This window comes from Drosophila tropicalis, unplaced genomic scaffold (genome assembly GCF_018151085.1).
Source record: "Drosophila tropicalis isolate 14030-0801.00 unplaced genomic scaffold, ASM1815108v1 contig_443, whole genome shotgun sequence".
Classification (NCBI taxonomy): Eukaryota; Metazoa; Arthropoda; class Insecta; order Diptera; family Drosophilidae; genus Drosophila; species Drosophila tropicalis.
Window position 1 is genome coordinate 2,882,496 of NW_027172907.1, and position 23,159 is coordinate 2,905,654.

Genomic DNA, 23,159 nt, shown 5'->3' on the forward strand with positions numbered 1-23,159 from the left:
AAACCCAATCTGAAAGAAAAAACACAAAAACAACAACAACAAAAACAAAACCAGAAAATAATAATGCGAGCAATCGAACGAATGAAATAGCATCTCCTTCGTTGGAAATTGACGTTGGGAGGAGGGGGGCGGGGTTATCAATAGGCCTTTCGGTGTCTCTTGCTTACATTTAAATAGATTATATTCTATATATACATATACACTACTATATTTATGAATATGTACATATGTATGTGTTTGTGTATATATTCTGGTACTTCTCTCATGGGTTGCCACTTTGCTGGGGGTCTAAAAATCAAATTGTTGGCTAGTTTTTTTTTTTTTATATTTTTTCCACGTTATTGTTGCAAATTCTAATGACAAGTTCTAACCAAACGGGTTCAACGGCATTTCTGCTCAATTAATCGATTGGAGTAATAAACAGTTAAAAAAAATAAAGTTGATTTTGAAAAACAACACAAACTAACTTTTGGGGGCACGCGCTAGTCTAAAGTAGAAGTAGTCTAGCCTCATGAGTTACAGTTTCTGAAACTGTTAGGCAGAACAGAACAAAAAAAACACCGTTAGATCAATCACCTGGTTTTTATTTCGATAGGCATAGTTTTGAGCTTGATTTCCAATGGCTGAGTTAACTAACACACTAAATGCTCTACATATGTAAATAGTAATGGTTGATGAAATAATTACACTGTCCTACATAAATACATACAAAACACACGTTTTGGTTGTGTAAACTTCTTCTTGTTTGTTTGGTTAGCTATCATGTGTCGCTCTCTGTCTTTGAAAGGAGCAGAGAGTGGCTTTTGTGTTTGTAACAACGGTTTGTCTATCATTTGTCGCTCTCTCTCTCTTTCTGCCTTCTTCTCTTACTGAAAGGAACAGACAACGGCTTTTGCCTCACACTCCCTCTCTCTCAATTACGGAAAGCCGCTCTTTGCTCCTTTAACTTGTCGATAAAAAAGTCTAACATTGTTATCGTTATCGTTTGGTTGTGCTTTACGCTATTCCAGTTATTTGTGAAAATTATTAAAAATTGTAAATTTTAAACGTGAAATCATTTTAAAGGTAAGCACAGTCGCTTATAAATAATAGAGAGAGAGAGAGAGCTTAATCTAAATGCCCAATTAGTCTAGTTAGGTTAAATTTAAAATGTAAATAACTAAAGTTGTACACGTGTGTTTAGTTTAAATATTTAGTTAGGTATTTATTATAAATTACGCATAAAATGTGCATGTAAATTGACATTTCATTTTTGGATGCTGCACACACACATACACACTGAATGTGTGTGTGTGAGAGTGTGTATGCATCAGAATCTAGCATATGAGCGCCAGAGTGAGGTGAGCAGGCCGCGTTTTGGATGTTGCGTTTGCTGGGGACTCGTTTGTGGGCGTATGTTCTTCAATGTGCAGCCCACAGGCAGATCGACCTACAAACAATAAATCATATTAACAACGACAACAACAAACGATCGATTGATCGATCGATTTATCAACACCACTTTGCCTTCGCTTAGAGTTTTGCATTACTTTAAGTTCAAGCTCGGTTATGTGTAACTTACAGATTGCTGGGAGGTCACCCGAATGGGCTCTTTATCGGGACACACAACATAGGAGTCATAGCCGGAGAAGAGTTGATCACTGGTGGATGATGATGAAGAAGGTGCCTCTCTTAACTCAGCGGGAGCCAGACTAGACAGGGATTCCAGTTGAGGCAAATTGATATCTGGTTGACTGGGTGCAGGTGTGGGCTTTGCAGCTAGTTGAGGGAATGGGTTCATAGCTGGTGATCTTTTGGATAGATTTGTAACTTCTTACCTTTAATATGTATGCGGAAAGAGCAGCTCAAGGTGAGTCCATCTGTGGTGGTGGCTTCGTATTTAATTGTATGTTCACCCAATCTGAAAAGAGCGCCAGGGAACTGACGAAAAAAGAACATTTTGTTGGATTTAGTTGATTCTGGATCCCATTTTTTGTTCAACTCACATGAGATTTAAAGATCTTCAGCAGTTTACCCTCGAAACGTGGCTCATCCCATACCACGGAACGTAAGTTTTGATTCTCCTTTAGATAAACCTCTATCGAAGGTGGACAGTAGTTGGCCTTAGCCGAACCCAATTCCAGATCTAATCTGGAATTGTCACTACTACTGACGGTGACATCGGATGGTGCCACGGCATCACCCACTAATGAGAATGGTGACGGTGACGATGATGATAATGATGATGATGAGGCATCGATAAGCTTGGCCGACGATCGCTGGTTGAACGCTGGAATAGTTTTTGGCGAACTAAGGGTATCAAAGTTAAAGAGGGGAAATGGCGCCGGTTCACGTATCTTGGGCACAGACGATGATCTAAATAACGAAGCTGGTCTCTGATGCTGGCCACTGATGCTAGTTTGGAAAATGGGTGTTGTTCTTGCAGCCGGATTGAAATTGAAAGAGAACTTTTCGGAAACAGGTGGAGGGGATGCTGCGATTATGGGATTCTTGATGGTAATGACCGTTTGACAACCAACCGCCTGCTTAGTGCTTGGATTCTGGGCACGGAAAATAACCTTGTGTATGCCAGCTGGCAGATGTGATTGCAATTGAGCAGCCCAAGGAGGCTGCGCGGTAATGTGACGTTGATCTAAATTGGTTTGCGGAGCCTGAAGTATAACGTGAGCCTTTGTCTGTCCCGGCTTAAGAAGAATGACCACATTCTGTGGGCATCTAATGAAAGGTTTCACTCGTCTAGGACCCGGTAGCTGAACACGTCCGGAAGGCAGAAGTGGCAAAAGATTATTGCCTAGCGATGGCTGGCATTGTAGCTGATTGTTGAATGTCCAACCCATGGGCATGCAGGTTATAAAAGAGGGTCCTACTGCATGGAAACCCTTTCGGCATTTCAAATGGCAGAAATCACCAAAATTGGAATGACGCTGCGTGCAGCTGGGCGGCGAGATCAGGCCATTTTGAGCGGGTTGCAAAGGTGGGCAGGGACCAAAGCTTTTTCCAATGCTGGGTGTTGATTGCTGTTTGATAGCTACAACGATATGCAAACGGAAAAGTTACTACTAATCCTTTAGAGGTTAAGATGATTTGAGTACTCACCAATGCATTTATTGTCCTGGCCGTCCCATTTTCCGGATGCCCCACAGGTACGTATTTCCGAACCCTGAAGTCTATAGCCAGAATTACAAATGACCTTGCAACGGGTGGTATAAAAGTATTTCTTCTTATGACGATATTTATTGCAATGGGCTCTGCCATTAGCTGGAGCTTGGAAACGTACACACTGATCCCGCACTTCTAGAGAAGGACGCGGGAAGGATGATACTGGATTTCTGTTAACTTCCGGCAGTTTGGGCAATCTAGGTAGTTCAGGCAATCTCGGCTTCAACGGTTGCCCATTAAGATTGGGCCTCCTAGCAGGGTATTGTGGCAATTTAGAATCTACGTGTGGCTTAGCTACATCGTGTAGCGTAGGCCTAGTGGGCAATTCTGGTAATTTCGGTAGCCTCAGTACAACTGGGGGCGATCTAGTTGTCGTCGTTGAAGTTGTTGTGGTGCTATCCTCGCAAAGAAAACCGCCTAGTTCATTAACACAAATGCCAGTTAGACAGCCTCCATTGTTCTCTTGACATTCATCGATGTCTTGGCATCTTCTCTGAGTCTCATCCAATTGATAGCCCTCGGGACAAAAGCATTTAAAGGATCCTTGGATATTCTGGCAGTCGTGGGAACAGCCACCACGATTCAATTGGCATTCATCAATGTCAACGCACTTGCCCACAGCTCCAAGTATGAAACCTAGTTCACATGTGATGGGCTCACACCCACCTTCGGGGGTTTCCCTTTGCCGGCTACCTGGTGGGCAGCCCACCAAGGCGGGACGGCAACTGCGTCCGTCGGATTGGAGGATATAGCCCAGCGGACAGCCACACTCAAAGCTGCCCTCTTTATTAATGCACTCGTGGGTGCAACCACCTGACAGAAGACCCGAACACTCGTCAATATCGACGCAGGTGAGTTTGTCCTTACTGAGCTCAAAGCCTTGGTCGCAGGCACATTGATGGGAACCTAAAAGGTTGATACAGATGTGGCTACAATTACCAAAATCTTGAGAGCATTCGTCCAGGTCCACGCAGCTAAGACCATCCGCAGATATTTCATAGCCCTCAGAGCAAGAGCAGGCGAAGCCGCCAGGTTGATTCAAGCAAAGCTGCGAGCATTGGCCATTGTTTGTGAGACACTCGTCGATATCCTGGCAAATGTGGCTATTCATCGAGTCAAGCTTGTAGCCCAGGGGGCAAGCGCATTGATAGCTACCCGGGAGATTTAAACAGAAATGCGAGCAATTGCCATTGTTAAGCGAACATTCATCTATGTCCAAGCAAGCGGGATTTGATGGAGATGATGAAGTGATTGATTGATCGGAATGGTCAGATGATGGTTCGGTCAAGCCCAAAGCGTAGCCCTGCCCGCATAGACAGGTATAGGAGCCATTGAGATTCTCGCAAAGCATTCCCACTGGGCAATTATGCTCCCCACGTTGACATTCGTCGACATCGAAGCAATATTGCTGATGTCCCACCAATGGCAACATTTCAAAGCCACCAAAGCACTGGCATCTATACGAACCTGGCAGATTTTGGCAAACCTGCTGGCAGCCACCATTGCCCTCGGCACACTCATCCACATCGTTGCAACTCTTGCCATCCTCACTCAATCGAAAGCCTTCGCGGCACGAGCAACTGCCTCCGCGCGCCGTCAGGCAAATCTGCTCACAGCCATTGTTATTGCCTGCACAAGGATCTTCGCCAACGCACGTAAACTCCTCCACCAGAGTCATGCCTCCTGGACAGAGGCACTGATAGGCTCCTTCGGTATTGAAGCAGCTGTGACTACATAGATGTGTGCCCTCCAGGCACTCATCGATGTCCTTGCATCCATTGCCCTCATTGACATATCCAGGCGGGCACTCGCAAATGAAGCTGCTGTTATCCTCGCTGGGAATACAACTGCCCGGACGACAACGTTCGTAACCTTGCTCTGTGGTGCAAGCTGATTCGGCCACCTCGCAGCTATAGTGATCCTCGGCCAGATTGTAGCCCTTGGGGCAGATGCACTCATAGCCCTGTTCGTTGGCCAGATTGACACACTGATGGGCGCAACGCGTGCGATTCAATTGAGGATTGTCCAGATCTTCGCAAGAGTCGCGAATGCAACTCTTCTTATCCTCGTCCAAGTGATAGCCGTCATGGCACAGGCAACGATACGAGCCTATGGTATTCTCACATTTTTGTTGGCACAAGCTGCGAGCAGCATCAACTTCATCGACTTCGGCGATAATTTCACACTCGTTGATGTCCAGACACTCGTTGCCACTGGGCGAGAGTATGAAGCCAGCATTGCAGGTGGCAGCAGGCGCTGCAGGAGTTGTAGTTGCCTCCGATGTAACTTCTGCGTCTACAGCCACAGGTGGAACTGGCTCCTCCTCCCTCGCTTCTTCCTTGCCAATCAATGGTAAAATACAACGGTACGAGCCAGGCGTGTTCTCACAGCCGCTGCTACACTCGGCTATAACCTCAGGGAGAATACATTCGTCTATATCTTTGTGTGGGAAGTAGGAACCGTTAATTGTAAAGCTTGGGTTAAGAACTTGCGATTAACTTACCCACACAAGTTTTACCCGTAGCCACATCGATTTGATAGCCCTCCTGGCAGGCACATTGATAGCTACCTGGCAGATTATTACAGATTTGTGAACAGCCGCCATTTGACTCCTGACACTCGTCCACATCTTTGGGAGGGGAAAGGGATAATTGCTGACTTCAAGTAAAGGGTGGAGACGATATTCTGACTTACCGTGGCAAGTGGCATAATCTTGGGTATTTAAGGCATAGCCCTCAAAGCAGCTGCATTTCAAACGTGGCTCATTTTCACCAGGAAACAGGAGACGTTCACATTTGTGAGCACAGCCACCCTGATCTTTACCACAATCAGCATCCAAGAGACGTGGAGTGTAGGGATCACTGGTGGGTTCTATCACAATTGTTATATCGGTTGCAGCATCTTCAGGTTTCAGTTCTGAATCTGGTTGAGTTTGAGTATTATCTTGTGGTTCGGCTTCGCTTGCTTCTGGTCGATTTGCTTGCTCAGTCTCACCCTGAGGTTCAGGTTGACTTACTACTTCTAGCTCCGGCTGAGGTTCAGGTTCAGCCACCTTAACAACAATCTCCGGTTCAGGGTGAAAATGTTCAAAATCTTCGATTTGCCTTTCTGGGATCACTACTTCAGTCGGTGGGGATGGTGGTGCTGGCGGTGGTGGCTTGTGCGATGCGATTTCATTGCCTAATGCCTCTTCCTCATCTTCGTCCTCGTAAACATCATCGCTATCAGTGTCACTGTTTTGTTCGTGATTACTATTCACGGTTGCCTGATCTTTGTCGATCGTCTCGTATTCTTCGTATTGATCGTCAGCATCTTCATCGTCACTGTACTCAGCAAGTGGTATACAAGTTGGTATCTCACCCACCCATTCCTTCTGGCGACAATACATGGCCGTGGCATCTGTGCTCTCGAACTCATAGTTTTCGTTGCATCCATAGTAGGCAACAAGAAAAACCTTTTCTCCCCTGCGGCGCCTCTCATAGCTGACGACTGTTCCATGCCTTATCTGGGGTGCCTTGCCCTGGCTACAACTCAAGTCCAACTGGCTTGCCAAGGGCAAGTTAACTTTTGGTTCTTCGGCCAAGGCCAATATCTTTTTGCGACGCTCCGACAGATTTGTCTCTGAAAAAGAAAATAAAACTTCTTTAAGTCTCATGATCTTTTCTTTTCTTTTCGATTCTTCATACCTTTCTCACATTTGGGTGGTTCCCCTTGCCATTGATCCGATTTCACATAGCATGTGAGTTCGTTTTTACCCTTCAGTAGATAGCCCGCCTCACAGCTATAGATGGCCGTATTGATTGAATCCGATATGAGAATTTCACTAGTGGCATGTTCCACTGGGGGCGCCACCTCACAATCTTCATGGAGACCATGTGTGCCTGCAATGGAAAATGCGGTGAGCAGGTTAATCTCTGCAACAGCTGTGAACACACTCCACACGCCCGCGACACATGTGGCACGGCCATTAAAACTAACAATCTCTTGCCAAAACCAAAGAAAAAATAATAATAATAATAATAAAAACCAATTTTTCAGTGTCGAAGATTTTTTTTGAGATATTTTTTCCTGGTTGGCGGAAGAAAATTTACGAGCAAAGTTTATGTTTTCAGTTTTTTTTTTTTTTTTTTTTTTTAAATGCCGGCCGGTAATTAAGTGGGTGATGAGCTGCCTCTTGTGAGACGGTTGGCCGGGGGATGGAGCAGGGCAGGGCAGGGCAGTGCCATGCTGCCCATGATTCATCGAAATATTTTGTGGTTGTCGTTATTGTGTAGATTCATAGATTCATCTCATGCATATGTTGGATGTATCAGAAGGTGTCATAAAATTTGCCTAAATGGCTCATTAGCTGTTAGAACCAATGATTTTCTTTATGAGATTTTCTTTTTGATGATTTTATGACTAGATTTAGTTCGATCGCGCCTTAAGGTTACATTTTAAGAATTTAATTTAAACTGAAAACAAAATAAATTCATAATTCAAAACGTAAATGGAGTAAAGGAAGATCAGGAGGGATTAGTTCATATGCTGAATCCTTTCAAATCGTTAAAACGAAAATAACTCTTTATTTTATATAATTTTATTTCAGTTACATTTGGAAACATAACGAAATAGTAAATCATGGACAATTGATAACTATTTTCAACTTATTGAGATGGAAATTATATATATTAGCCTCTGTTTGTAGGCTAACCTCAGGTAAGTCTATAGATTTATTTATCAATCTCTATAACTATATAAAGTTCGATTCCTAAGGCTTCTAATCTTAAATCAATTGACACTACATATTGAGATGCCTTAGGTAAGTCTATAGCTATATATACTTCTTCTTATTCGCGTAGTCAACTCGAACTTTCTGGCATTAGATAGTTTTCAATTTCAATGTTTATACGATTTCTATATATTCTTGTGGATGATTTCCAAAAACTTCACTTCTTTCTTCTTTTGAAGATTTCTTGCTCATTTTATTTATCTTTGGAATTCCTCCTCAACCATTGTAAGAACGATCTTCTATGATCTATTTGAAGATGGTGTTGAAGATTCTTTTGTGTATCTCAGTGGAGTGGAGTGTGTGCCACACATGCTTTCCATCTTGCTCATCTTTCGGATACGCCAACTCAAGTGCTGCTTACCTCTCATAAATGTGATGCATGTCAGAGCACATAAAACATATTGCACTGCCCACATAGTGACCTACAATCCTTTCTGGAGATATCTTCTCGCACCTTAGCACACGTTCGAATCGGAACACATTAATAAAATCACTTCTTTCGGTATTTTGTTTTTTGGTTTGTGTTGTTTTCGGTTTTCGTTTTAGAACATTTGTTGGGCTGAAAATATATTTAGTATATATATTTGTGGATGGGAACATATATTAAGTATAAGACATAGGCGACACATTTATAAGTAAAGGGAAGGTAGCTGGTATAAAAAACCATTAAAGATTAAGAAAATTTTCTATAAATACACAAAAAAAAAAAAAAAAACAAACACACACACACACGCACAATACACGGAATAAGAAAAAAAAAAAACAATTAAACAAAAGAACAAACTAACAACACTTTAGAAATATGCCAATTGAAATTTCTTAACAATTATAATTTAAGGAAGATCTAAATGGCATATATGTATGTATGTATGTGAGTTATAATCCATTGAAAGGGAAAACTTTGGGCCTATTATTTAGCTTATTCCAAGATAAGAGAAGGGAAAATCACGCACCGTTGCCGCTCGGAGTCAAGGCAAGACTGAAAAGTCAAAAGAAAATGCCGAGTTTTTCCGTGAAGAGATGTGAAAAAGGGAGCACATTGTATATTCAGTTTTTGTCTCCAAAAGATATATCTACATATGCCCACAGTCGCACACACACACACTCATTTGTATATATCTCTATATATATATATATGTATAAAGAAGAGAGATATATGTAGGTATGATTATATTTATATATAGGCTGTTATATTTCATGCCTATCATAAAGCAAATTAAGACGAGTGGGGCGAAGTGGTCGAAGCAAAAGAAGAGTGGGGGGCAGGTTGAGGAATTGAAAAACTATTTTTATTCCTGGAATGATCATCACTCTGAATTTTCGTAAGTGATAAATTGATGAACTTGAAGATTGATTGAAATGATATATGATTGAAAAAACAAAAAATACAACAAAAAAAAAAATGAAATAAATATAAAATCAAATACGCCGCCGTTGCGAATTGCAATTGTAATTAGTTTTCAAACTAACAATAAGTAATTCTTTCCCCTCTCAACCGTCCCCTTTGTACCTTCCACACATTCCCGATCTGCGTCTTATAATATGTCAGTCTAAATTGTTTTTAATTAAAACTAAATACACATTATTTGCGGATCGCTGCGGTCTGTGTAGGTGTGTTACACTCGTTCAATTCTTGGACTTATTTGGTCGGTCAGCAAACATGTTTTGTTTGTTTTTTTAGTTGTTGCTATTGTTGCTGTATATCGAACTATATAGTAAAGTGGCTCACTCGACCCATATAAAGTGGGCACAGAATCGCCCCCAGTGTAAAAAAGAACACAAATATATAATATATATATCGTTAGTTTTTTTTTTTTTTTTTTTGTTTATTATATAGCTTAGCTTTGTGGATTTGATGAAGCATTTGATTGACAAATTGTTCTTGTTGTTGTTGGCTATCAAATAAATTCTAAGGTTAAACATAATTGACCATTGATTGATCTCGCGATTGACACCAACAATTGTCAGTGCATTCAGAAGCTAAAAAAAATATATATATATGTTTAAAGATAATGCCAATAAATCGCTGGGAATCCCACATGAGAAACACTAGTTTAATGCGAAAAAAGGCATTAAAAAAACATTCTGCCAAAAATCAAATTCTCGGAACAAACACAAAGATTAAATTAAACACTTGCTGCATGTATTAAATCATTAAATACTACTCTAAATGGCATTCACGTGAAATGGCTCTAAAACAAAACCTTTCAAGAGAAAACCAAAGAGCAATCAGATGACTTTATTTTTAATCATACATATATGTATGTATCTTTTGTAGTATGATTTATTAAAAATGTATAGAAAGAGCAACATGGTTCAACTTGTTATTATTATTGATTATACTTTCCATTTAAATTGTGCAACGGTTTAATAAAGCCGCCAAAATTTATGCGACACTTGGAAGGAAGTTTTCCTAAACCCATAAGGTATATATAGGCTTTTAAATCATATCTAATTTTTGTCGTATTTTTATAAAACATGTGCCATTTGACAGGAAATTCAATTAACTTTAATACGTTGATCAAGAAAAAAGTACTTTAGCTTGAATTGATATCATAAAACAACGTCAAACCAAGAGACCTCAAGAATTACATTTCGATGGGCCCTAAAACAAATGCTGGGGCTAAATTGAACATTTTTGGTATGCAGTTTATCTTAGATTACCTAGATCTATAACTTCTTCAAAGAGTTCACATGTCTAAATATAATATTAAAGATTTTGGAGAGACTGGGCTAAACTATTGATCGATTATTGGGTGGGGGCTTTTAGTTCAAACGCACCTGTAAAAAAAAACGTCGAAAGCTGACATGAAAATAATTTCGGGTCATCATCTAAACGCAATAGCCAACAAATGAAAAAAATGTCTTCATTAAATCTCTTGGGAGACGAGAAAATCATATTCAAAGTTTAAAAAAAGGGGCTAACCTACTGACCACCACTTTACATACATATGTATATTCTTGATCTGCCGAATCGATCCTCCAGTATTTGGTTTTGAAAACCACGAGAGCTAGAGATACTAAAAAATTGTATTGCTTAGTATGATGATGACTGATCCTCACTAATCCATTGAGTAGTGCATCATTTTTAAAATGAGTCCTGTAGTAGTTGCCTTTCATATATCTAACAGCTTAACAAATTTCATAAAAATCGGTTAGAAAAACGAAGCAAAGTTGGCCGCCACAAAGTGTTTATAAGAGTTTGCAGGGTGTGGAAGGAATTTTTAGTAGTTCGGCATACATAACCATTTAATTTTTTAAAAATTTCAAATATTTGCTCCCCTCACTGCAGGGTATATCATAGTCGTCCCAACGCCTTGGTTTCTGTTTAATGAATTTCATACTTTATGTAAATTTCTTTTTACTTTTCATATTCACATGGCTTAGGGCTTTAAATAGTCAAATGACAAAATAAAGACTAGAAAATCGCATGCAAAACGCATTCGACGCCTGTAGTAATTTATGTTTCTTTATTTAGAGTTATTGTATACCCTTCTGTCAAACGAGAGGTACATCAGTTTACTCAAAAAGTATGCGAACTTTAACTCTGAAAGGCAAAACTCTAACTAACTCTAAACTCTTAGTTAAGTTAGACATCTTAAAAAGTTGGTGAAATCTACTTTCCAATTTATTCACTGTGAGGAGTACAATTGATAGAGTATACAAAATTTGGTATTACCATTATGGAGTACAATTGATAGAGTATACAAAATTTGGTATTACCATTATGGACCTCTGATTTTGTTTATTACATTGTCATTTTCTTCTACTATTTGATTTTTTTTTTTTTTTAACTTTGTATGGTCATTATAATTATCAGATCTATATCTAGTTTTAATTTTTTTTTATTTTATTATTGCAATTTTATGCGCTTTCTCTTTGTGTGTTTTCTGTGTGTGTGTGTGTGTGTGTGTAGGCTGATTTTCCCAACTTAACCTTACTTGGCATTTGCGGAAATTGCTCAAGGGCGTGGTATATATGCATACATATGTATGTATGTATCTATATAATATATAGTCGGGCATATATCTTTTTGTCTAGCGTGAGCCAATTTATGTTGACATTTTTCTAGACATCTTCTTGTCTATGTGTGTGTGCGTGTGTTTAGTTTTGGTCTCAGGCTATAATATTGTTGGTTTTGGCTTTTATATGGTTCCATTGTCTAGACTCTAGACTTTTTCTATGGATTTCCGTTGACCATGAGTTCAAATGGTCATTTTGAATGAATGATTGTAAAATGTGGGTCTTAGTCACACTTTTGGACTCTCTGCTAAATTGGCAAAGAAAAAGTTAATGCCAAAATATGATCTTTCTCAAAATACAATCAATTTAATAGTTATCAATTAAGATAACTTTTTTTCTAATTTCATTTGGTCTAAATATCCGTGAAATCAAAATTGATTAGACCTCCATTTGGTTTCGATGCTCGGTCTGTATAATTGATTTCATGGCAGATCCTTCCGATTGGTCAAAAAGAAAATGTTTGATTGTTGTTGTTGTTTTTTTGTTTCATTAATAAATTAAACTTTTTATTTTATTTAACTAACAATTCTTGATGTTTTGTTTCGTTTTGGTTAATTACAAAAAAAGTCCAATGTTTTGTTCTTGTGACTCTTGCTTAAAAATTAATCGAAATTAAATTAAGAGAAAAAAAAAATCCATACATATTATATCCTTTTTGAAGTGCTCATCAATTTTATGTAACTATTTTGTGTTTGTTTTTTTTTTTTTTTTTATGAAAAGGCAGTGCCCAAACCGAATCAAGATTAAAATGGATAAATCCAAAGAACTTCAAAATTAAAATAAAGAACAAAAAAAAAAAAAAAAAACAAAAAAAAAGATGAATGCTAAAGAAAACAACAAAACAAAAAAAGAAACACATAAATCTGGAATCTGCCTACTTCTCTATGTACTCTTAGTTGTTCTGGGGATTAGTTCTTGATGCTTAAATACGAGGGTCCCACTTGGCGGACATAGACACTCCGCTCATTGCTCAGATATGGGGGACAACGGACGGTGAGGATGCCATCCGAGGAGAGCTCCGACCGTACATCATTCGGATAATATCCGCGGGGCAGCACAAATCGCTTGACAATGTGGCGACCCACAAAGGTGTCACCATCGCGACGCTTCTCGTGTTTGGCCTCGACGACAACAGTGTCCCCGGTGGTCTTCACCGTGATCTCATATGGCTTGAAGAGATGCACATCGACATTGGCCTCGAATCCATCTTTGCCGACAATGACACGGCTCAGATCGGGAGCCGAGCCCACTCGGGACAAGGAGCGCTTCCAGTAGGGCAAATGCCAGTCATCCAGATCCCAGTCACGCCACAAACGGCGACGATAATCCCAATAATCCCAATCGGTTTCCGTTTTTGTGGCTGGTACTAAAGCCATAATGGTATCCTTGATTCTTTCAATATATAGTTTTGGACGCCGCAACGCGTTAAATGTTGCCGTTCCGTTCCGTTACGTTTCGTTTCGTTACGTTACGTTACGTTTCAACGCGTTCTCGATTTGAAATTCAGATGAAAACGTCCGCACGCGATTTTCGTTCGTTGCAAATTAAACTCAATGTTCATAGTGTCTGCCGCTTTTATAGTGACATGAAGTGGACCCGATCACACTGAGTTGGGCTTGAGAGTGGGCTAAGCTGGTGACGTATTTAGTTGGGCTGCCTTGTTTCGTTTTTGTTGTCATTTGTTTGTTTGTTTGGTTGGTTGTTCGATTGTTTCTCATAGTTTTTAATGTTTTTCCAATTGTTTTATCTTAACAAATTGTTGTTCTCGGTTCTCAATGGGGCGGTAATATCTTTCAGTGGGCAGGAGAATCAAATCAAATCAAAGTCATTTCCTTGAGGCTGAAAACCCAAGAACCAACAGGTGTTTCTTCCGTAAATATCGATAGTTTATATAGCCTTGAGACTAGTAACAGACAAATCAAAAGATAAGATGTCATTTGTTCTTATCCTACTCAGATAACAAATCAAAAGCTTTCAAATCCTTTTCATAAAAATGAATATTTCTTTTCTAAGCTTCTTCATTCGCCTTGAACTTGTGGCAATATACATATATATTTTACTTCCTCGAATAGGCAAAGCAATTCGATTCAATCTCTTACCATAATTGACATTTTCTCTGGGCAAATACCAACCTATCCATAGATTAGCTAGCTGGTTCAGCTCAGTCTCCCATATCGCCAACGCCTATATATTCAGACATTCAGAAGTTCGCTGAGCGTTTCAAACCGAGATTCAAACTTAATTACGCAGCAGTTTCCGCTTTTTCAGAAACAAATTAAAAAACATTTCTTTAGAGGAAATCCGAAAACGAAAAAAAAAAAATACAACAAACAGCAAACGGCGCATAATTCTTTTCACTTTTTGACCAAATTTGGGAATGTCTTTTTTGTTGTTGTTTATTTCTTCTTTTCAATTTATACGCCATACCTACAAATGTATATACATATATATACTTGTATAGGTAGAAATATAAATCTATGTCTATGTTATGTTGACACAGGAATGATGATTGGTGGGGGGAGGGGAGATATAGGGGGAGTTGTCATAACAAAAGGCAATTTGTAAACGGCTTTTCGGCTATGCGATTTTGCAGTGAAAGATTAGCGAAAACAAGAGGAAGAAGCATCGAACATAACATTTATGGGCCTGACCTGACATCCCCCTCAAGCCCTCTACCCGGTTTACCTAATCTCCGGCAGTCGGCCTCGGCAGTCGGCCCATGACAACATCATCATCATCATCATCGACATCAATATCAATGGGCAGCATGGGCTTGGATTTGTATTTGGATTTGGGTTTGGGTTTGGGTAGTCAATTCGATTTAATTGGCCCACCCTGTTTTTGTGTAATTGTAATTTGTTGCTGTTGCTGTTGCAGTTGTTTGCTTTTGTCTTTGCGATTGATTTTGCGTGTGTTTTGATAATAATTATAACAACATTGCCAGCAATTTACATGCCAATTGTATTAGGTTTGCTGCCAGTTGTAGGTAAGCCTAATAGAGAATATAATAGAGAATAGATCTATCTGTGTATGGGCAATAGATTCTATATGGCAAAATGTCTGAGAAATTGAGAAGAGAGAGATTGAATATGAGCAATCGTTACACAACTTTGACATACCCTACAGGTATGGGTAAGTGTATTCCTAAACTTCGGTGTGTTTTCTTCTTCTTTGGTTTGTTTCGTTTTTCGATTGACTTTTCTGGTACAACATGTTGTTTCCATTTGCTTTTGCTATCTTTAATTTTAAGTAGCTTCATAAATTAGACTGGCGACTTCACATCTGACATTTGGCTTGGGAAGGGGGCGTTGGGGTACCTCTCACAAATTGATAATTTTGAAATGACTAAATGGTCCGTCTTGGAATCTCAAAAGTCTTGCCATAGCATCATCCCGAATGTCAATGAAATTTATGGAAACTTGCATATAAATTAAATGCGTTGGCACCTTTTTAAGGCGGCCCAAAATGAGGAGAATCTAATCAAAAGACAAATATTATTTATAAGTGTATCTAGAAGATTAACTATAAATACTTTTTTTTTAAAACTAAGCCATCAAAAAAGGAGGGGAAAAAACGAGAGAGAAAGAAGAAAATAAAAACTATGGAAAACAGAGCCAGTTAATCGAGCTTAGTTCGTCTTGGAAAGGCAATCTTGTTTTGGAAATCGATTGAAAGTGCCGCAGCAGCTGGCTAACAACAGCTAACAACAATGTCAACTAGTAGTAACAATAATGCAATGTAATTATACATTTAAAAACACTCACACACACACACACACAACGATGATGAGTACATTAAAAGAAAGAGTTGACTATGTAAATACCCTGTACTAAGATTAAAGATGGCAAAGGAAATGCTAAATGATAACAAACAAACACTAAAAGCATTTCAGTATTAGCCACATTGTCTTATAATGATCATGAATATATATACAGAAAGCTGTATAATGTCTACTACTCTCCTTTGATTTGTTCTTCCGTCATAGGGTAAAACATTTCATATAGAAACAATAAACAAAGCAATCGATTAATTTGTTTGATTTTATGGCAAAGGGTGTGTAAATCGATGTGTAGGTTGAAACTTTCTTTATATTGTAGTTTATTTTGTTTTTTTATATACTCGTATGTATGTTTGGTGGATTATCTAAGGGGTGGTTTATCTATATTTGGGGGAAAAAGATCTAATTAGCATTGACAATGCACCCACCACAGAGCAAACTATTCAACATTTAGAGCAATTAAAGGCACGCGCTTTGTTTGAAAATGGAAAATGCTGCAGCTGCAGCTGCAACTGCAATTGCCCCCAGGGGGAATAGATGAAAATTTTTAACCGCCTCCCGCCCACACCCAGCGCAGCATCTAACTAATGTGATGGCTCCTTCAAAGCCCCCCTCTCCAATCGAAAAGTTTGTTGCTCATTTTGTTTATGACCACAAATGTTGTAGCTTTTGCTAGCCAAGACAAATTTGTCATTCGATGGGCATTGTGCCAGCAACAAAACACAATATACTAAACACTAAAAACAAAAAACAAAAAAAAAAAAAAGCGAAAGAACATAAGAAAATTCACCTCAGAAACATCTTGAACCATTTGTTTGATTAGCGCAACAGTTTTTCGTTTTTTCAGTTTTCGATTTTATAGCCGTCAACACCTCCGCAAAACGTCGGAAAACAAAAATCAGGCAACCAACTGTCCAATAGATACAACCTGGATCATAAAGACAAGAACTATATATTTATTTATATATGAATGATTCAATGTAAATCATAATTTACATATATATATACATATGTTTGGTGAGACTTAATGAGTCTTAGCATGTTGTAGTTCCTATTAAATGGCTTCTGGCAAATCTGATATAAAATAGAAACAAACAAAAAGGTAACGGAAAGGGCACTGAGACTTTGTAATACTCTGAATTTAAAGCTTAGTGGTGAATTTTATATAACTATACAGTGATTAACTAGTCTTAGTGATTATTCTATCTGAGCGGGTGACAATTTCAATATAATATTGTGGATATTGCTCAAATATGCCAATAGAAATTGTTTTTTTTTTTTTTTGGGCAGCCTAAAAGTATGTGAATTATTTAGTTTTTTAGCATGGCGTATACTTAATCGTTTCAAATGGCAAACTAATTACGTATAGAGAAATCAATAAGCTCAAATTTCCACATGCCACACCACAAATATCAAGTCAACACGGTGGCAATTCGAGTGTAAAAATAAATTGCTACTAAGACACTAAAAGGTAACCATCAGCTGAAGAAAAAGGGCAACAGTTGTTGTTGCTGTTGCTGTTGCTGTTGCCATTCGCCGGCTAATACACAGGTGCAAGCGACCTGAGACGAACCGCACTGAAACATGCCACTATGACTCTGCCACTGCAATGCGACGCCATCTGCAACTCGAAGAAGACATGCCAAGACACACCTAGATGAAGAGAGTGGGAGAGAGGAAGAGGGCGAGCAGTGAAGGCAGAAAGCAAGGAGCAAGAAAAACCAAGGAAAAACTGCAGCTGAAGCTAGGAGCTAGAGCAACTTAAACTGTAATTGGCCATGCAAGTGAACACCGAAAATAAGAAACCCCCCCCCCTCCCAGGCTCAGGAACCAAAAACAACTATCCAAAAAAACAGCAACTAAAAAAATGAAATGAAAAAATGAACAAAGTCTGCACGTAAAAAGTTTCGATTTCCTTTTCTTTTTTCCAGTACAAAAGGCACAAACAAGTTGCCTGTGAATGTCGTTCAACTGATACCCTACACTTAAAACGAATCATTTGCCAATTCAATGCCATATGATAGCAAGCAAATCCAAAATTAGATTGAAATAGGGCCGAGTAAGGAGCAACATTGCTCCCTAAAGTATGCACTAAGCATTTCCAGTAATAGCGTTTTCATATTTCCTATGGATAGACTAAATTTAAAGAGTATCTAAAAGGAGAATCAAGAACTTTACACATTTCCTGTATGTCCATTATGCCCACCAACACGACACACACACACACACACAGAGAGATATACACGGATGGACCCTTTTCCCCCCCTCGACAATCTTCACTGCTGGTTGCACTTGTTTGCATTCGAATGAAAAATTTATTTATAGCCGAAGGAGGCGTTGCCCAGGAGGGAAGGAAGTAAACTAGGCGGTACCCAACAACAACAGCAACAATGTTTGGTCTGCTCGGCCTATTAGTCTATTTTTGTTTTTTTGTTGTGCTATTGAACCCAATAGACAAGACATTCACACACCCAAAACAATAACAAAAGGAGAGAAAGTGGACAACACAGCCAGCAGGACATTTTGAAAAAAAGGAGAAACTTTAAAGTTGCAGTAATTGGTGGCGCCACTGTCATTGCAACAAAAGAAAGGGAAATGCCATAGAAAGCCAATTGAAGGTAGCCTCGACTAGATAGAATCGGCTCAGCTGTTGTTGAGCAACTTAAAACTAATATAGAAACTGAAACTACAAGTACAACACCTTCATTCGTGATGGAAATGCCATCAATTAAATGAGCCAACTAACCTGGCAATGGGTATGTGACGAAAGGTGAAGAGTGGGCCGGGCCAATTGTGTAAGCCGATGATGTTGTTTCCTTGACTAACAGTCCCAGGCCCAGGCCCAGGGACACTCTATTCAAAAAAGGTCACATAATTTAGAAAACAACATTCTTTTTGAGCGAAAAAATATGCAGAAAGGACGCATATAATAACCTTGGCGAATTGTCAAGGCAAAGCCACAAAAGAAAAAACCAAAAAACCCAAAGAGAAACTGCATAAATTTTCTATGTTTTTTTTTTTTGGTTTGTTTGTTATGTTTATTTATTTGAAATTTCAAGTTTAATATGTATTTAATACAATGTAGCTGAAATTTGTTTCATTTGTTTATTGTTTTATGATATGCTTAGCGTTTTGTATTAAAGTATGTAGTTTCGAGAGGTGAGAGAAGAAAAAAAGAGTTTTCCTTTTAGTTTTGTTTTTTGTTTAGTTTTGCTTGTTAATTTTCGTTTAGATGAAGAGAAAAAAATATCATTTTTTTTCTATATATTTTATATGTATGTGTGTTTGTTTGTTGTGTGTAAATAGTTTTTGTTTTTCTATCTTCTTGTGGTTAACCACTATGAATGATATCTAAAAATTCAATAGAAGTCTAAGAGCATTTTCTTTTTTCAACTAACTAATTAAAGTTTTCTTTAACAATTTCTGCTACTGTGTTTTGTAATTAGAGCTCCTGATCTTAGAGTTAGTTAGTTAGTTTCATAGGCCGATCTAAAGTACTTTAAATTCATTTTGATTTATAAATCGGCAGATGAAACTAAACCGACTTTGATATATAGAATCTTGTGTGTATTGTGATTTGTGTTTCCTTTTTTTTTGTTGTATGATAATTTCTAAACTCTGAAATAGTGCAAACAGTTGTGTCTAGGTTCATATCGGTTCATATATATATATATAGGTATATATATATAGGTATGTATATATAAATGTATCTATGTATATAAGTATGTATGTGTATATAAAATTTTCTCTTGTAAATATGTTACTTTGTGTTTGGTTTCCATATTAATTTTCATTTTATGCAACATTTAGAATACATTTAGAACACTGAAATATTATCGAGGTCAAATCTAGTAGATTATTTTCTGTTTCTTTTTTTTTTTATCTATAGTTCTAACAAATTTGCACATTTTTTTTTTTTCTATTTATATTTGTTTGTTTTGTCTTTTTTAGATTTTTTTTTTCTTCTTTTTGTTATCAAGGTCTCTGAAAGAAAATTGAAAACATGTTTCACTTTCCTCCCCAGCAAAAAAAAAAAAAAAAAAAAAAGAAACGAAATAAAAAACATTGCCGACATTGTCGAAAAAGTTTCAAAGCTTCGTTGTAGAAATGTTTTTCCTTGCCTGCCTCAATTTTTAACCCATTTTTACCTCCCGCTCGGACAAAAAAAAAGAAAAGAAGGGAAAAACAAAACAAACAAAAACAAACTTTTTTTGCTGTGTGAAAATGAAACATTGCCATTGCCTTTGTATTAGTGTTGCATGCTGTATACATGTGTGTAGTTTGTGTGTGTGTGTGTGTGTGTGCGAGGAGGCTATTAAATTAGCCAGGTTCACTTTCGGCTTATAGCTTTTTAAACGAAATTTTTCAAGCTGAACTAAACAATTTAAAACAATGATGAAAAATTTCCATGGTTTTCATTTGAAAATTGCTGGAAAATTCCATACAATTGTCGGTTTTCCATTAACAATTCTCTGGAGCATTTTTAGTCAGGAAAGGAAATTTATGAAAAATTTTGTTTTTTTTGTTTGTCTCTAGAATCTTAAATTTCTAGACATTATAATTTGGCTTTTACTTCATTTCATTCAAAAAATTGTTCAAATTGTTTGCAGTAAATTTATGTAGTGTGTGTGTTTCTTTTTCCTTTTCTTTTTGTTTTTGTTTATCTTTTTTTGCATATTGAAAAGTATTTGTGTAATTGTTTGTTTAATAACATTAACTTATTTCGTTCAGCTTTGATATTCTCTGTTCGTTGTTGTGTCCCAAGCTTCTTTCAATTGCCTGACAAAAAAATGTATAGTAAATATAAATATATGTTTTTATACAAGTTATTTGTTTTTTTTTTTGGTTTTGAGTTTTTGTTTGGTTTCGTTTCGGTATCAAAAAATCGTATAAAAAATTGTTCACTTAACAAATTTGTGTGTCGTTTTTTTTGTTAGTAAAAATCTGGCTTTAAAAATTGTTTTGTTTTTTTTTTTTTTTTGGTTTTTTGTTTTCCTCATTTGTTGTTGTTTGCAAAAAAATTTCTTATTCGGTGTGTTTAGGTAAATTGAAAAATTTGATTCTCTTGAAGCTTTTTTTTAAGCGTTGCTTTTGCTTTGTCTTTGGCCTGTATGAAACATTGATGAGTACCTTGCATACCTTCTCTCTCTCCTTTTCATTTGGACTCAGATCCTCATCTACTTGATGAGTTGTTCGCTCTCTCTATCTCTTTGTATAAGACCTCTTAAAAATGATCTACATTTAATTGCAGTGAAGTAACGAACTTCACTGGCATCAAGTTTTCAGATTTCAGACACAGAAATGTTTTCTAACAAATTTAACAGGAATTTAATGTAGCTCTCGTTTGATTGGGACCATTTTAGCCCTTAGAAAGAAATGCATATGTTCATAGCCGGATCTAGGGCTGTAAAATGGTGGAAACTTACCCCTGAAAGTATGCAATAAGCAGCAAAAGAATGTGTCTTTTGATAGAATGTTTTTTAATGCATACTTTAAGGGGTAAATTCCGCCCATTTTACAGCCCTAGGTCCGCATATGATATGTTTATATAAAAGAAAACGTTTGTTTGAAAACTCAAGCTACAAATATTTTGCATATAGCATAAACAGAAGTGAAAATCGAGGTAATCCTTGTATATTTTTAGGAATTGGGAGGAAATCAATCTCAGCAAAAGTCGAATGAGAAACAAAAGTCATCTTAATATTTGTTCATTTCGGCTAGAATGGCTGCAATTCCCTGATTCGAATCCAAATCCAAATGCTCTAAGCTTTCATGTACCTAAAATTTTTCCTATGATTTGATGTAGATTTTTCTATTTGTTTTTGTTTTTTCGCTATTAAAGTTTTGCCTTGAGTCGACGCGCATTGTGCTTGCTGTAAGTGTGAGTGATGCTTTTTCTTGTTGTTTTTTTCTTTTTGGCTGATTTTGCTTAGTAGGCAATCCTACCCAGTCGTGTGGCTGGCAGCGTTGTGGGCTCCGAGCTGGGCAACTCGCCGCAACGTTGCAGCCAACTCCAGGCCTCGCCGCATAGCACACCGACTCTGGCCAACATTCAGAAGCAATTGCTACGCCTCTTTGGCATAATGGCCGCGTTCTATGTCTTCTTTTGGAGCTGCTGCTGTTGGCCCAAGCACTTGGAGGCTCGATTCGATGCTGAAGAAGATGACGACTTCTTGATGAGAAAGCAAGTTAGAAACTCAATGGGTGAGGGTATCTTTTGCAATGATTCCTCCGAACTTGAACTCGATTTGTGGCTGCTCTCGGAACGAAGTTGGCTGCATTTGGCTACCTTTGAGCCGGCGGCGGGACCCGTCTCCAGGGCATGACGATAATAATTTTTGCAACATTTCTTGGACAGATTATACATGCGCACAGTGCGATCAATATTCTCATCGTCCTCCTCATCCCCACCCGACTGAAGATTCAAACCCATTCCGCCCACACCAATGTCATGGGATGTAGATTGCACCATTCCCTGACGTCCAGTTGATGGGGTCCGCTGCTGTTGGTGCTGCTGTTGCTGTTGCTGCTGCTGCTGCTGTTGAGGGGACATCTCCTGTTGTAGTTGCTGATGCAGCTGTAGCTCCTCATGATGATGATGATGATGATGATGTTGCATTTGCAATTCCTCTCGCTGCTGTTGCTGCTGATGTTGTTGTTTTTCGTGTTCCTCGTCTTCATCGAGATTATTTTGCGTATCATCGTAAAACTTATAGCTACGATAACCGCGTCGTCCTTGCCAATCCTGTCGCCCCTGCCAATCTTGTCGTCCGCCGCCAGTCCAATCGGTGCTAGCCGGCAGGGATAGCTGTATGGTTGGTGTACGATAATATTGGCGATGCGGATGGAAGCCCAAACCGAAGTCATCCATATAGGATTGGCTATTTATGTTATCCAGTTCATCAGCCACGCTGAGTAAAAATGGCAGCGTCGACATGGTTTCTTTTGTTGCTTCTTTGCCCTTGCCTACTGGGTTTCCCAAACAAGTTTTCACTAGGCCTTTGGCTTATATATGTTTCTATGTATGTATCTACTAACAACTCTCACTGCACTTGATTTGCCCCTCTCGACGGCGGCAGGACCTAGCTGCACCTGCTGGCTGACTGCACGGATTCGAAACTGAAACTGAACTGAACTGAACTGAACTAAACTAAACTGAACCAATGCAATTTTCACTGAGTCGCATTTATGCTGATGATGATACAAAACTCCGCTTCGTGTTTCGCCTGGCTCGCTTGCTCGCTCGCTCTCTTTCCCCGACTTTCTCTCTCTCTCTCACTCTCTTGCCTTCGGTCTCGGTCTTGCTTTTGGTCACGCGCTGCTGGAAAATCCGATGAAAATGCAACCCAAAATGGGATACCCGATGACATCGACACGATGCCCGATGCCCGATGCCCGACGAGGACGAGGATGAGGACGACGGTGAGG

At 38.5% G+C, this 23,159-nt stretch overlaps 3 protein-coding genes across 4 annotated transcripts; all 3 read right to left on the bottom strand.

The window, feature by feature from the left end:
* Positions 1 to 1,178: 1,178 nt before the first annotated feature.
* LOC137574340 (uncharacterized) lies at positions 1,179 to 8,830 on the bottom strand. 2 transcript variants are annotated; one of them, XM_068286634.1, is made up of 11 exons: positions 8,719 to 8,830; positions 8,292 to 8,489; positions 6,846 to 7,040; positions 5,854 to 6,780; positions 5,663 to 5,788; positions 4,627 to 5,598; positions 3,097 to 4,065; positions 1,986 to 3,028; positions 1,818 to 1,920; positions 1,562 to 1,758; positions 1,179 to 1,429 (listed from the first exon to the last, which is right to left on the bottom strand). In XM_068286634.1, the coding sequence occupies exons 2-11, from the start codon at positions 8,344 to 8,346 to the stop codon at positions 1,310 to 1,312; spliced, it is 4,707 nt and encodes a 1,568-aa protein (XP_068142735.1). In that variant the 5' UTR covers positions 8,347 to 8,489; positions 8,719 to 8,830; the 3' UTR covers positions 1,179 to 1,309. The 2 variants fall into 2 exon arrangements, with proteins under 2 accessions (XP_068142735.1, XP_068142734.1); XM_068286633.1 differs by having other exon boundaries at positions 3,097 to 5,598.
* A 2,706-nt stretch (positions 8,831 to 11,536) lies between these two features.
* On the bottom strand, positions 11,537 to 13,507 carry LOC137574343 (heat shock protein 27). Its single transcript, XM_068286637.1, has 2 exons — positions 12,832 to 13,507; positions 11,537 to 12,719 (listed from the first exon to the last, which is right to left on the bottom strand). The coding sequence occupies exon 1, from the start codon at positions 13,327 to 13,329 to the stop codon at positions 12,862 to 12,864; it is 468 nt and encodes a 155-aa protein (XP_068142738.1). The 5' UTR covers positions 13,330 to 13,507; the 3' UTR covers positions 11,537 to 12,719; positions 12,832 to 12,861.
* Positions 13,508 to 21,241: 7,734 nt separating this feature from the next.
* LOC137574342 (uncharacterized) lies at positions 21,242 to 22,827 on the bottom strand. Its single transcript, XM_068286636.1, has one exon. It carries the CDS (start codon positions 22,666 to 22,668, stop codon positions 21,826 to 21,828), a length of 843 nt encoding a protein of 280 aa, XP_068142737.1. The 5' UTR covers positions 22,669 to 22,827; the 3' UTR covers positions 21,242 to 21,825.
* Positions 22,828 to 23,159: the final 332 nt, after the last annotated feature.

Coding starts and splice junctions, on each gene's coding strand:
- LOC137574340 (XM_068286633.1), bottom strand. CDS start 8,346: ATGTGGGCAGTGCAATATGTTTTATGTGCTCTGACATGCATCACATTT. Junction 3,029..3,096: donor CCAGGACAATAAATGCATTG/GTGAGTACTCAA, acceptor ATATCGTTGTAG/CTATCAAACAGCAATCAACA. Junction 1,921..1,985: donor TGAAGATCTTTAAATCTCAT/GTGAGTTGAACA, acceptor TTTTTTCGTCAG/TTCCCTGGCGCTCTTTTCAG.
- LOC137574343 (XM_068286637.1), bottom strand. CDS start 13,329: ATGGCTTTAGTACCAGCCACAAAAACGGAAACCGATTGGGATTATTGG.
- LOC137574342 (XM_068286636.1), bottom strand. CDS start 22,668: ATGTCGACGCTGCCATTTTTACTCAGCGTGGCTGATGAACTGGATAAC.